This window comes from Topomyia yanbarensis, chromosome 2 (assembly GCF_030247195.1).
Source record: "Topomyia yanbarensis strain Yona2022 chromosome 2, ASM3024719v1, whole genome shotgun sequence".
NCBI classification, from domain to species: domain Eukaryota; kingdom Metazoa; phylum Arthropoda; class Insecta; order Diptera; family Culicidae; genus Topomyia; species Topomyia yanbarensis.
This window is the reverse complement of record NC_080671.1, coordinates 159,769,906-159,785,665: the sequence shown is the minus strand read 5'-3', so window position 1 is coordinate 159,785,665 and position 15,760 is coordinate 159,769,906. Positions and strand designations below refer to the sequence as shown.

At 36.7% G+C, this 15,760-nt stretch overlaps 1 protein-coding gene across 1 annotated transcript in view; it reads right to left on the bottom strand.

Moving 5' to 3' along the window:
* LOC131681906 (neural cell adhesion molecule 1-B-like) overlaps positions 1 to 15,760 on the bottom strand; it is a 967,955-nt gene that overhangs the window by 114,791 nt on the left and 837,404 nt on the right. Inside the window, exon 7 of the mRNA XM_058963004.1 lies at positions 4,562 to 4,706. Within this exon, the coding sequence (XP_058818987.1) occupies positions 4,562 to 4,706 (145 nt within the window). The remainder of the gene's footprint in view (positions 1 to 4,561; positions 4,707 to 15,760) is intronic.

Here is a 15,760-nt window from a genome sequence, read left to right as displayed (position 1 = left end):
GGAAACTGGTACGGTTACGTTTGTCGTCCGATACACAGCTAGTCATGACGTTGCATAGGATTTTTTTTTGAAAAAATTACATGGAGAAAACTCATCTGGCTGTGTTTCCATCGTTGGGTGGCACCATATTCCTCGGACTTCGTACCTGCGTGGACTTTTGTCTTATTTGTCTGTAACTTTTGTGAAAAAATTGACCGCCTGGAACTCACGCAATCGCAATGAATGTGATCCGCCAGTGCGTTAGTTGTGTGTTCTATGCGTAGCAGCTTTTCACATACACACATTGTGTTTCTGATGAGAAATGATGTTAAAAGTAAAGTAAAGGAAAGTAAATTTCATTTCCTCTTTGAATGTTGGTGATTTTTATTCATATTCTGCCATTTTTATTAAATTTTGTTAGGGTGCCGACAATCGACCACTTTTTTCCAAATGGCAAAAAATGATCATTTCACTAAATTGTCTGTAGCATTTTTCATATTGACTGAATAAATTAAATTCCTTTATTAGTTATTAGTATTGGTATTGGCATGCTTATGTCCCTATATTATGCGGTTGGAGAAATGTTATGAGCCAAAGACAAAAGGGTGCTTACAACCGATCCCATTCCCTTAGTTTTTTGCTATAGTTTCATGCAGATTTTGACTTTTACCATAGTTTCAGGGATCTAGAAACTTTTCCGAACTAGAAGAATCAGTCTGCGATATTTTTAATTCGTAAGACCAATGATATAAAAAGTATCAATTTCTTTAGAAATATTTGAATCTGTGAAAGAATCTACTTAAATAGATAAATAAATACCTATTCTCTGTTGTCTGATAACACTAGTTTATAAATTTTGGGTTAATTGCATGAAGTTAAGAAAAAAGGTGTTTTCTAAGCCAATTTTTGTTCGCTGAGCACGAAAATTATATCCATTTTCTTTTTCAAAGAACCGTTTTTTTGATTTTTTGAAAAAGGTGTTTTTGAGCACTTTTTGCAGTTTTTGGTCAATATCTCAGGAACAAATCTTCTGATTAACACAAACGTCTCACCGAAAGGTATTGATGTGCCCATTCCAAAAATGTATAACATGTTAAGATAAAATATCAACAATTTAGGGTTAAGAGCAACCAAAGTCAAAAAAAGTAGTTTTTGGTAAAATTACTAATTTTTAGTTGATTTTTCATAAAAAAAATCAGCAAAAAAATCTTTTAAAATCTTATGGGACAGGCAAACTTTTCACGTGAATTTTAAGCCTAAGATCACGAAAATCCGACAAAAGCTGGTGACGTTATTTAGCACCGAGTGAAAATTGCTCTGTTTCTCTTTTGGTCTTAAATAAGATTACACTAGTTTACAAGAAAAATGAAGTTACGAGAAAATGTGTTTTCTAGATTAATTTTGGGTCGCTGAATACGCAAATAATACTTTATTTCTCTTTCAAAGAAGTTCAAGTTAAAAAAAAGTTTTTCTTTTGCTTCCGCTTTTTTGTTTTTGCTCTATTTTTTATTACAGAAAAATAATTTTTCATATTTTCAGAATCTAATGTGACAGATTTTAACAATTTTAAGTGAATCGCGATAAGCTAAAAAGAAATGTGTTTCCTCAGTTAATTTTGGATCGCTGAATACGAAAACCATTTTTTTTTCAAAGAAGCATTTTCAAGATTTCTTTGAAAAAGGTGTTTTTGGGCACTATTTTAGTTATTTGTCAATATCTTGTTCAATTAGGATCCGATCGAAGCATTGATGTTCCCTTTCCGAAAATGTATAATATGCGTAGATCAACTCTCGACAAACATATGATTACGGCTTTAAAGCCAAGTGTCAAAATTCTCTTTAAATTTAAGAAAAAAAGTTTTCTCTTGCATTAACTGCTATGAACTGCGTTTAGCAAGTAACGGTTTGTCCGGAATTTCCTTTTAAAAAAAAATTTGACAGTTGGCTTTTAAGCCGTAATCATATGTTTGTCGAGAAATGTTCATTTATTATGATTACAATCGACCAAAGTAAAAAAAGACCAAAGAGTCCCGATAGGGACTCGAATATTTGACAGCTGGCTTATGAGACCAGTGCTACACCCTCTAAACCGCCGCACTAGGGCAGGGCCCGCTAAAATCATAATCCGTCCATTATATTTCCATCCGATGTTAGTGATATCAGGCTTAAAATTAACGTAATCATATTATCTGTCATCTTAGATTATAAAAGGTCCGAAAAAAATGTTTTTCGGTAAAAAAAATCATTTAAAAATGAGTAACTTTTAAAATTTGTCAAAAATGCACTTTTTTTAAACTTTGGTCGCTTGCAGCACTACATATTTTACATATGATCGACACATATTATATGTTTTTGGAAAGGGCACCTTTCAACCTGCATATTGACTGAATTAACTGAATGATGTTGACACGAAATATTGACTAAAAACTACAAAAAGGGCTCAAAAACGAGTTTTTGAGAAAATCACAAAATCGCTTCTTTGAACAAAAAATGAATATTGTTTTTGTGTTCAGCAACCCAAAATACTAAAAAAACACTTTTTCTTGAAGCTTTATTTTTCTTGTGAACTAGTGTAATATTGTCCAAGATAGTCTTTAAACCATTCCCCACGAGAGTCAAACGAAAAAAAAAAATGTTTTCTCAGGATTTATAATTTCATAAAGGTGAGTTAACGCAAACTTTTGGTGATGTCACAGAACTAGTAATAGTAGTAAGACACTTGTTCATGAAAATATTAGTTCAGCTTATATACTTTATCTACATATCGCCTGCCTGATCAGAAGATTTAAAGCGAATTTCGACATTCACTTTGTTCAGACATTCTTTGGAATAATAAACTCGAATTTTGCACTGATATATTCCTATCCATGGATATAAGCTTGACGTTGGTTTCGTGCTCCATCACGGCAGAACACAATTTGAGTAGCAAATGCGTGTAAAGTTTCGTAAGACGGACTTTTTAGAAATTTGTCTACTTATTCCAATTTAGCGTTTTCTACACCTTGTAAACGTGTAGTCTAGAATGCGTTGCATTTTCAAGCACCTTTAAATACTATGAACTCTTGAATATTTGTTTGTGTAACTAGAAAAAATAAAAATATAGAAATTGCAATTTAATAATAATAATCAAATTCAATTCGTCGATGCACTTGCCCCATGCCTTCTTGTAATAGATAACATATTTTTAGGACTTTTAGTATCTATTGTCTTAGTTTTGGAACTGTTTACAAAGTATGTCCGTTGTGCTGGTGGTTTCTGCACCCATCAGCATACTTTAAACTTTTTCACCAGAACCAATGACCGACAAATTTGCACCCATTGAATACATCTGATCAAATTTGATATATCGAAACATTTAATTTAGTAACACCATTAATTTTTAACTGATAGTGATTTTAAACATTCATATTATTTGCACCGAATATGAAATTCGAGATCCGATTCTGTGTTGAAAAGTTTTCTGCTTCCCCACACGAAGTTGATCCCAAATAAATTGCATCAATACAACCAAGCATCGAGTAACATTCCACCATAAACATAGTTAATGCAATTTACGTTAACGACCGCCGCTATGTGATAGAATGAAAATCAGCTCAAAATGTTACACATTTATCATCCTAAGCTCGTTTCATTTTAGCACAAACGGAACGAAAACGACTCTACTAAAAGAGTGCCCGTTTCGCCAAAGCCCTCTTATATTAACACCATTCCATAGGTCTCTCAAATAACTATTACCATTTTGAGCATGGAGTCGATGAACCACTTGATAGGGTATTTCCAAACGATTAAACCATATCTGGCTTTTCACCGCACCCGCTGACATTTGGTTCGTCATCGTTGATCCGATGGCTCTGTTCTCATATATGATACCATCGAGTTAATTCATTTTCGATTATGATGGCAACGCGCGCTCTGGTAACTGTTATGAGCTCTAAATGTGCACTGTAGGCGACGGTAAAATCTGCTTCTGGAGACGACCTTCATCATCAGCGGGTTCTCATTTCCGGCTAGCTACATTGCGCGCTAAAAAGCATGGCAAATGACATTAAATACCCATCCACTATTACGAATTCTCTAACGTCGCGCTGCAATAGATAAACTTTTATCAAATGTTCCGAATCGGAACCGCAATTACGTTGACAATAAAAAAAAACCCTTCCTCCTATTACCGGCGAGGCCGGTAGGTGTTGCGAACGTGCCAAGAGCAGTTATCTCCGCGAGTATGCCGTAGTTTGGCGGAAATGTTCTATGGAGCGTTATTAGACCTGTTAGTTTTTACGAGCACGTTGGTTCGAATTTGAATTTAATTAATTTCTTCCTACGGTTATATCCATGGAGCCATGGTATAGTGATCCTCTGCAGCTTATGTGGTGCTGTGTCTGACAAGAATGAAGCTTCGGAATTGAATGGTGCTCGTTTAGGTATATTCGGGATACAAAAACGAAAGTTTACTCGAGCGGTAAGCTGCAGTTTAATGGTGACATTTTTCATATGAGTTAATGGTTGGATCGTAACACTTCGGTACACTTCGTCGAGTACTTTTTGTCTCTTATATCGTTTCTACCTGGGGTTGGTATACTTACACACTACTTCAATCTTCCAGGAAGTCTCCAGAAACAGCCCGGTGACATTTGGATTTTCCGCTCGGCATGTTATCAGTTTGCCGTCGTCTTCCGTGGTCGGTACAAAGCTCAGCTCGGAACGGGTTGTGTTGTTGAGAATTTCCTCCTTGAAAGTAGATAACAATGAAAATTGGTAAATAAAAGATAGAGCTAATTTATTCTGATAAATATATTGTAAATAGTTTATATGATTTGAAGCGAGCTTCACTTCCATTAAATCAGCTAATAACAGATTATTCGTTTGTATTTCTATAATAGGCTGGCTTACACACCTAGAAAAAATTGTAGTGTAAATTTACGCCTCCTGACCCTGACATATACGAGCATCAAAAATGACTTAGTTTTACGTTTACTTTTAATTTTACATGACGTTGAATTTCGTAAATTACTTAATTCTACTCCACCAGGGTTGTTAATCGATAATTAATCGTCATCGTCGATAACGTTAACCACCCGTCAACGTCATCGGAAACTCCGTTAACGATAATGTAACGTCGGATTCATCGTCATCGTCGATAATTCATCGGCGGTTATCGCGATACATTTTGCGTTACTTTCCCGTTTATTGGAGTTGAAGTTGATGCGGTTAACTTTTAATTGTTTAGAAATAAATAATTATTGGAGGACATGTTGTTGGCAGTTGAAAATCAATAGTTTTTGGACAGTTTCTATGCACGGGTTGGGGGTGGTTTCGACGATGTGTCCAAATGGAATTTTTTGTCAACTTTTCGGGAGAGTTTATATTGAAGGGAAAGTTATTGGCAGTTGCCAATTAATAGTTTTGGACATTTTCAATACACAGGGGGTTCGACGATGTGTCAAAATGGATTTTTTCAACTTTTGGGGAAAGTTTATTATATTGAAGAAATTATTGGTAAGTGAAAATCAATAGTTTTGGGCATTTTCAATGTACCATCGGTGCGTCAAAATAGAAATTTTTTCAACTTTTCGCGAACTTTTTATATTGAAGGGAAGGTTGTTGGCAGTTGAAAATCGATAGTTTTGGACATTTTCAATTCACAGGAGGATCCACCAGTGCACAGTGTTTCCAAAGTGGCAAAAACGTGAAAGAAAACTATGCTATACTTCATCCTAAGGAGGAAAATTTGGTAAAAAAGGCGAAGCCGAAACGCAACACAGTATGGGGTGAAAGAAAAGTTTATTTATATTTTTTTTGCATTTAAAAAGTGTAAGTTGGGTGATTAATCCCTCTAAAGCTGAGAAGCAAGTTTTTGTTTGGTCATTTATGAAAATAAAAAAAAAAACTTTATTTGGCAAAGTTGTTGAGAATTTCTTAAGTATTAACTTCGCTGAAGAGACTATGTGTCTATCTGTCGATGTTAATTTACATTTGTGGAGATTTCTTTCCTGAAATCCTGCTTTTAGCAAAATACTTTTCCTGGTAATTTTGTAGAATTTCAAAATGTTCCAAGATTTTGTTCAGCATAAGAAAATACAGAATTTTTGTAATGTAAGTTTATTTGTATCTCTTACCACTTATCGAATATTCTAGTGTCCAAAAAGCAATATTTTGGAATGAAAACCGCAAATTTCCGCAGACGAATACCAATACGAATCTGTAAAACAAACACTATCAAAATCGTTTGGCGGGCTCTAGCCTACGTTCAAGTCAAATTCGAGTAAATTCCTTCTTTAGTATATTTTTCTTATCTTAGAGATGCAAAATATACAAACATAATAATATTGTACTGTAAGACATCCTTAAGGGAAATTATTACTAAATGATCAGAACGAATATTTTAATCGCTGTGGTTTGTTAAAAAGAAAGAAAAAAAATATGTTAGTCCAGGTGTTTGCGTTTTGACTTCGTCTCTTCAGAACCAGAAAAAATATGTGCCGATTTTGTCAATGTCATCGTTTTATCAGCCTAAAATTCGCCAAGGGGCTGATAAAAACGGGTCTTCACTGTATTCAAAAAACGACTAAAACTCTATTATGAGGCCGTTTATAAATTACACTACACATTTAAGGGTAAAAGAAGGAAGCATGAAGCATCTTGCTACATAGTGGAGAGAAGAAACGGAGCAGGGGGCTAAAAGCTTCCCAACTAGAAAAGGAAATCAAACATTGGAAATATGTATATTCTCCTTTTAAAAATCCAGAATATTCTAGTTTAAATTAAAATTATAATAAAATCTGTTAATCACCACACCACTTAGTGGTTTAGTAGTTTTTTTCAATATATGTTTTGCGTGCTAAAAATTACTAATTACACATTAGCTCAAAATTTGTTTTCTTCATGGTCAAAACAACTTTTAATCACCTTTTTGCCGCTTGGAAACACTGTGCACCTGGTACTGTTCTGTGCACCAACTTACTCGAAAAGTTGAAAAAATTCCATTTTGACACATCGTCGGACCCTTCTGCGTATTGAAATGTCCAAAATTATTGATTTTCAACTGCCAACAACTTTCCCTTCAATATAATACACTTTCCCGAAAAGTTGAAAAAAAAATTATTTTGACGCATCGTTGGACCCCGCTGTGCATAGAAAATGTCCAAAACTATTAATTTTCAACTGCCAACAACATGTCCTTCAATAGGTATTTATTTCTAAACAATTGAAAGTTAACCGCATCAACTTCAACTCCAATAAAAGGAAAAGTAACGCAAAATGTATCGCGATAACCGATGAACCGACGATGACGATGAATACGACGATACAATTATCGACGATGACGATGGAGGCGACGATACATTATCGTTAACGGAGTTTCCGATGACGATACATTATCGTTAACGAGTAACGCCGATAAATTATCGTGAAAAATGTATCGTATTAACAACCCTGTACTCCACATATAGCATTTGTCCTGAATTTTATGTCATTGTGCATGTAAAGTGTATGATTCATGTAAAATTAAACGGAACACGATTATGTTTCGTCATTTCGTAAATTTCAGTTTGTCAAATTGTTTCATGTTTGCAATTACGTCAACAATAAATTTTTTTGGCGTGTACCTTATGAGAAATTTTATATTTCCATCCCGTAAATTTAATTATCCGCGGTGGATGGGCAGGTAATGTCAGAGATACAATATTTTTATGCGCTTGTAAATGGTTTGATTGAAATAGTTTTTCGCAGTATTTGTGCATGTCTACCAACTTTAATTTAGTTACGCCTAACACGAATCACCGGGAGCGTAAATGCATCTGTTTTCCCCGCTCTCGATCTGCGAGGGACAAGATCCCAGATGATTTGTTAGTGTTTAACCAATCTCGTACTTGTGCAATACAATATTGAAAGGGAAAAGGGGCATTTCGAACGAGTAGATATTTGTCGATTCTAGTGTTGATGCTACCCACTATTTTTTTTCTAGTAGGGCACTTTCCAACACTTGAAAAATTAATAACAGTGAGCAAATGGCAATGACCAGTGTGGCCACTTTTGCATGAGGTCAGATCCGTAGATTTGAATTTTGAGTTTTTATATTTGATCCTCATTGCTGTACCGATTCGATACCTTGGAATTAATTTAACTTTCTCGTGTTACGTTGAGGCTTTGAAACGTTTTTTCGGAAACTTCACTTAAAACTTTGCCTTTTTGCATCAGGAAATAGTTTTTAATTTTTTGGACTAAGAATTTGTTTTCTTTTTGCCTTTCTCAATAGAAAGGTATTGCAATTGCTCTGAAAACTGATTTTTTAACGGAGGCCCGAAGGGCCGAGTGATATATACCATTCGATTCAGTTCGTCGAGTTCGGCAAATGTCTGTGCGTGTGTATGTATGTGTGTATGAATGTATGTGTGTATGTGCGTCTGTGTGTGTATGTGACCAAAAATGTCACTCATTTTTCTCAGAGATGGCTGTACCGATTTTGACAAACTTAGTCTCAAATGAAAGACATAACGTTCCCATAGGCTGCTATTGAATTTCTGATGGATCCGACTTCCGGTTCCGGAATTACAGGGTGGTGAGCACGATCACGCAGGAAATGTCGATTTTAATAAATTCTGCAATGAATGTATAAAGGTGAATTTTTTTCCAAAATATGACCACAACTGCTTCGATTTGTAGTATTAGGTCACTAATATCCATTAAAAGTCTCTTTGGCCACATTGGCCACTATCATCGGTTCCGGAAGCCCCGGCGAAAGAATCTAAATTCAGAATAACAGTCACATCGGTTTCTCGGAGATGGCTTGACCGATTCAACCAAACTTAGGCATTGCGCCCCTGTAAACGGCTATTAAATTTTATCCCGATCCAACTTCCGGTTCTAGAGTTACGGGTTGTGGCGTGCGATCACATAGCAAATTGCGATTCAAACCGATGCTCCGATGAAAGCAAAAAAGGTAAAAATTTAGCTAAAAAGTCTCTCAAACAACTTAAATTACCAGTTCTAGATCACTGACGGCCAACCAGTTTCCTGGAAATGGTTGGGCTGATTTTCACAAACTTAGTCCCAAATGATAGCTATAATATCCCCACAGATTTTGTACGGATCGCTTATATGGTTCCGGAAATATAGACTAAACCGTCCGGTCACATATGAAATTTGTACATGTAAGCCGGATCTCAATTTTTTTTCAAAGGGGACCTCATGAAATTTCAGAAATTCGTATTTTTCGTATTCGTATTTTTGATGCCAAACATCTTTAAAATGCATGAAACGTCGAGATTTTATGCTATTTCGAAAAATTTTTTTATAAAGATCGATTTTTTGGGACTTAACAAATTTCGCTCCTTTTCTCAATTCAATATTACCGCGGCTGGTTTTTCTTTTGCAAAATTTTAGAACTCGAATAAAGATTTCTTTTCTTGTATATAGTTGTCAAGTCATGTATAATAAAATTGTAATGTATACTGTTGCAGCAGAGCACAATTTCTAGTCGTCCCCTCGCCACTCATTTGCGTTTCTGCAATTGAAATTGAACATGTGATATGAAGCAATAAAATCTGTTCAGTCTAAATCAGCCACCGCCGGCGGCGGTCACTTGATCGTATAGTTCATTGTTCCTTTCCATTTATATCACAGTCCGTCTTTGTGTTGCTTTTCTTTATTCGTTGGAGTTTTGTGCGTCGAAAGTTGGATAGCAGGAAACGGGTCCTACCGCTGAGAACGAACATATACATTTGAAAGCTTTTAATGAATATAAGCAACTAAAAAATTCTCGTGTTCATGATTGAGAAAGGCACAATTGCACCACTAGGTGGATTAAAACAGGTTTTTTTTAATGGTTCATGTTTTCTTTTTTTAATAATCAGTCTTCTGTTGATGAGTTAAGTAACTATTCTTTGTGTTATCGTCGCGTCACGTCGTTTTTAGATTTGCATATTATTCTTTACATACTGACTCTGTTTTATACTGGGCCGATGAGCGGAGAGATCAGTGTATCGGACCGCGAAAGAGAGAAGCATGCTAGCATTGCTATGGTTTACGTCGTTGTTGATCCACACTGAATACGAAAAGTACTGAGCTGTGTTGCATAAACTCGATGACTGGTATATGCGAGAAATCGAAAATATGAGTCCCACATTATCTAAAAGTGGCTTACTTATGATTTTAAAAAAAATATAGATCAACGACATAAACGACAGGTTCCGGCTTGCCAAGATATCACGAATAAGGATCCACCTCGAAAACGTAACGAATTTTCTGAGTGGCACTTGGGACTATGACATTTTGTCCACGTCCAAACAATATGCTCGATGGCTCGGAAATCCTTGCCACAAACGCAAAGTTTACTGTCTGCTTTGTGATTGCAACTCGACAAGTCATCAAAGCTTCATTACCTCGCATCAGCTGACTAGATGAGAAGAGATATCCCACAAATGGAAAGGAAACCTTGGCCAATACGCGAACTGTATTTGTTCTAAGTTGAAAATTGGGGTCGTTCGCGGTATAACGGATACAGTAGTTCCCATGCTTAATTACTGAGAGTATCGTTATTCAATACAACCTTTTGTAAGTTTACCTACCAAGATCAAATTCATCTGCGATGAAAATTAATCTTTTGTTGACATTTAGTCTTTCGATACCAAATTTTTTAAAGTCGAACCAGCCTTTAAGTACATGAATGGGAAAATTTCAGCAATCTTTCTATTCACTGGTATAAGCTGAAGTTGAGCTGGATCACACTTCCTTGAAAACTTCTTTCGATTTTCTTATTCGTGAACTCGATGCCCGGATTTATAGCTCAATTGTAAAGATTTTTCTAGATGCAACGATTTTTGCAAATCTGTAGTTCTGTGACAGCAACCACACCATCATTTGCAAATTATTATGGCGTGAATGAGCTGGCAAGGTATTAAACAATGCTTTACATGAAAGAATGGTAAAGAGAGGGGGTTTAAACATCTGATGAGTCGCCGTATCGCCACGCTACTATTCTACGAATAGTTGTTGGTATAAGTCCATAACAATGAATATGTTCCGAGAAAACAATACTTGCTACATATTGGTTAAAAATAAATTTGCCATTTGCTCTTAGAGCGTATGTCAGTTGAATTTATGTTCAAAACATGGCAAGACAATCGTTCGTCCCTTTGCCATGGCAAAATGTAAACTGAGTTTACAATAACAAGCCGTTAGCCTTATCCAAATTGTCTAAGTGAAATAGAATAGCATTTCAATCGGCCGATACGAATTGTGGTCGAAAGCTGGTTAACCCGGGTTTAGGATAAGAACATTATTTTGAAAGAAGGGCACCTGGGAATTCATATAAATGCAAGTCAATTAGGTAATATGTTGCTCAGAAATTCAATGAAGTTTAGTTTAGGTAGCTTCCCGGCGACACGTTGCGCGTAATACCCTGCATATCAACGGAGTAACGATATACCTTTCTTGAAAAGTCTAACATTGATCCAGAAATCCGGGGTTGTATTCTAAGAAGCAATTTATGAAATCGAAAACCATTACTTCATCGTATTAGTGAAATCGAAAGCAATTACTTCATTGTATTGGTTTATTGGAACTGAACATTCTTGATCAATTTGAAGATTTTTTGGAAATATCCCAAAATTTGTTTCACATTCTTTGTCAACAATATTTTGGACTTATCCGATTAGCATAATCTATTGAGTCCATCGATAATAGGTAATATGTTGCTCAGAAATTCAATAAAGTTAAGTTTTAGGATTGGATAATATTTGGTGAATGTTTTTGAAAATATCCACTTTTGTAACCAAAAGATAATATTGGCACAAAACAGGTCGCAACGGCATTCCCCCTTCTGCTTCGTGAAACTGAACATCGTATATTCTAGAGTTTAGCGTTGATTTGTACTCCAAATTAACAAGCATCTTCGATCTGTTCAATTTAAATGTGAAGTAAAAAATCCAGGCGAATATTATTCAGAACTCTAGCGTATTCCAGCTGAAATACATCCAATGATTCCGCTTCGAATACGTATTATTTCTACTAAACTTCCGTAGACTTCTGAAGAAGTTATGAAAATTCCGTAGATTCCTCACGTTAATCCGTAGATCCGTAGAAAGGACATAAATACGTAGATCTACGGGAAAATCCGTAGGGTTGGCCACCCTGGCAATGATGATGCTGAAAGGCCGGTGGTGGGTAGATAAACGAAATTATCACACTCATCATGAGTGTGAAACTCAAGGCTTGTTCGCGATAAAATCTGGATATTTAAAACCACATAGATCTTTTGAAATATTCAATCAAACAATGAAATATTGGTTACATATATGAACGTATGTAAAAACGCTTTCAAAAATTGCGTCGAAGGAAGTATTTTAGGTATCCAGATTTTGTCGCGAGCCAGTCCTATATATAAGGTTATGCTATTGTATTTGTAAAAAAATTATTTATCTAACATATGTCTCAATGAAATTTCCTGAAACTAGTGTGATTCAATTCGTCTTTTAAATTCAGATGCGGTGAGGTTAAAATCAAATAATTCGGAGAACTCGTTGAACCTCCGAACCCTTGCGATGACAGGACTGTTGGCAGCATAGTCAGTTGGTCTCATTTCAGGAACAAGCATCATTCTTTGGCGAAGAGTACGAGCTGGCGCATAGAAATGCATTTGTGCTAGTAGGTCAGGTACGTCGTATTCATGCAGCAGGATTTTGGCCACAAAGACTGCATGCGATGTCATTTTCCTTTCAGCAAGGGTGTGCAATAGAGTGCCCAGAAAAATAATGAATTTTTGAAAACTCAATCCCCTGAGTCGATTTCTAGTCCCACCAGGAGTACTTGCTCCAAATTTCAAGCAAATCGGGCAAGTCTAGCTACCGGACCAACGTGCCTGAAGTTTGTATGGGATTTTTCGACAATTTTCGCAGAGAAAACCCACTAACTCGCATTTTCACTGCTAGGTGGCACTATATGCATCGTATTATCACTGTAAGCAAAAATAAGATAATTAAATTGCATACAAATTTGTTGAAGACTGCTAGTCAATCCGGCTTTGGTAAAAGAAGTTATTAAACTTTTAACGAAGTGATGTCTGAGTCAGTTTTGCATGGGGCCTAGCAATGCATGGTTGTGGATCGGTACTCGATTACCACCAATTATACATAATGGTTAGATTTAGCTGAATGGTATGTTCACAAGAATTGTAGTACATAATATGAGTTACGTTTTGGTTAGAAAATTTTAGTTCCACCTGTAACCGCATAGAGGGCGCCAATACTAACTTTTCATAGGAGTGATATAGAATATCGAGATGTTCGGAAGAATTATTTAAACATGCTTGCTCTACAACTTTGTGGAAGACACCTAATCTCTATCTCTTTCCGTTAAAAAGTTAGTAGTGGTGCCCTCTATGCAGTAAAATGTGGAACTAAAATTTTCTAGCCAAAATATGACTCGTATTACTTACTATAAATCTTCCGAACATACTATTGACCTAAACCTAACCATTATTTCACAAAAATGTTTAGTTCGTGCGAATCAAGTACTGATCAACAATCATGCACTGCATGGCCCCTTGCAAAACTAACTCAGACATCACTTCGTTAAAAGTTTAATAACTTCTTGTACCAAAGCCGGATTGACTAGCAGTCTTCAACAAATTTGTAGGCAATTAAATTATCTTTCTTATTTTCGCTTACAGTGATAATACGATACATATAGTGCCACCTAGCGGCGAAAATGCGAGTTAGTGGGTTTTCTACATGTAAATTGTCGAAAAATCCCATACAAACTTCAGGCACATTGGTCCGGTAGCTAGACTTGCTTCAAATTTGGAGCAAGTACTCCTGGTGGGACTCGGAATCGACTCAGCCATGGGGCGATGGGGGTCATTTTTTTCCTGTCACTCTAGTGTGCAAGCCTAACAAACGACAGCGGTCTTCATACGGCGGCAAGTTTTGCGGATCACTCCATGGCAAGAAACGCAGAGCGTATCTGACAAACCATCTCTGAGCGCCTTCGATCCTATTGATCCAATCAGCATGGTAAGGATTCCAAACGACATTTCCAAATTCTAGCATCGAACGCACTAAAGAACAGTAAAGGGCTTTAAAACACAAAGGATCACGAAATTCGTTAGATATCTTAAACATGAATCCCAGTTGTCGATTGGCCTTGTCGATTGTAGCAGAGAAGTGACGATGGTAAGTTAGCTTATAATTCAGTATTACTCCAAGGTCTTTGATATAGTCAACACGTTGTAGCTGATTTCCAGACTTATTATAATGGCGTTCCTAGTGCGATGAAAGCTGATGACACTGCATTTGGGAATGCACAAAACCATCATATTCCGCACACACCAGTCGTTAAGAATATCCAGAACGGTTTGCAGTACCAGGCAGTCGGACTGATCACGAATTACGTAATATAGTTTAACATCGTCAGCGACAAATAATTTGCCAACAGGATTTAAAATACTAGCCACGTCATTAATAAACAGCGAAAATAGCAGCGGTCCGAGTGTACTACCTTGAGGAACTCCAAAGCTGTTTGAAAAGCAATCAGACTGAGCAGTGCCAATACTAACAGCAACTTGACGATGAACGAGATACGATCGAAGCCACTCACAAAACCTAGTCGTGCAGCCAAGTTTTTTCAGTTTGGCAATCAGGATCTCGTGATTCACTTTGTCAAAGGCGGATTTCAAATCAGTATATATGGCATCCACTTGAAGTTTTTTGCACATATTATTCGTACAAAATGACGTAAAGCTCAGTATATTGGTTTCCACCGAACGGCGAGGATAGAAACCATGCTGACAGGTGCTATTATAGTGTCGGCAGTAAGCAAATAGTGTTGCGTTAACCAGTGACTCAACCAGTTTTGATTTAACTCCAAGCGAAGTAATTCCACGGTAATTTTCAACGTTACGCTTGTCGCTTTTTTTGAAAACAGGGATTTCTATCGTACATTTCCAGTGCACTGGAAACGTTTGCTGCTGAAGCGACATATTGAAAAGTTGCGCGAGTGGTGTAGCCAAGATGTCCGAGCATTTTTTTAATACAGCTGCAGGCATAATACTCGGACCGGGATCAAAGGACGCTTTTGTCTTCTGGATGCGATTTACGTAACGTCTATAGAGAAACTTGTTATAACTGCGGTAATCGTTACTAGCGAGCGAAAAAAATCGCTTCGATAAAGTACATCGTCGATTAGTAAAAGCACGAAGTGCTTTACTACGCAAGCGTTTTAGTCTGCGTAGAGTTTCATTGGACCAAGGTGGTTTCTTGGCAGGTTGATATTTCGGGACTGAAGCTGAAACATATTCCAGAAGTAAACAGTTGTAGTGAGTTACAGCATCATCGACATTTTCAAAATGTTGCAACTCATTCCAGTTGATCCACATTAGAGAGCGTCGAAGAGCGGAATAATCTGTCTTGCGAAAATTTAATTTATCAAGAGTCGGTTCGTCCTCGTAACGAAGGCATCGGCGGAACTTCAGCAAAACTTCCAAAGCAGGATGGTGATTGTCAAGGGGTACTAAAATTTCGGGCGCCTCCACAAAAGTACATTCACGTACCGCACTTTCACTGACAAAAACTAGGTCCAAAAAGCGGGTCTGATGATTGGAAATTAGACTAACCTGTTTCAGTCCATGAAAGACTATTCCGTCAATTGGGAGACAATTCGCAAGAGTGGTGGTCGAAGCAGTCGGGTCGAGGAATGCAAAATCGTGACCAGATGGAGTCCAAATGAGCCCGGGTTGGTTGAAATCTCCAAACAGGAACAATTCGCCACTAGAATCTGCGATAGAAGAG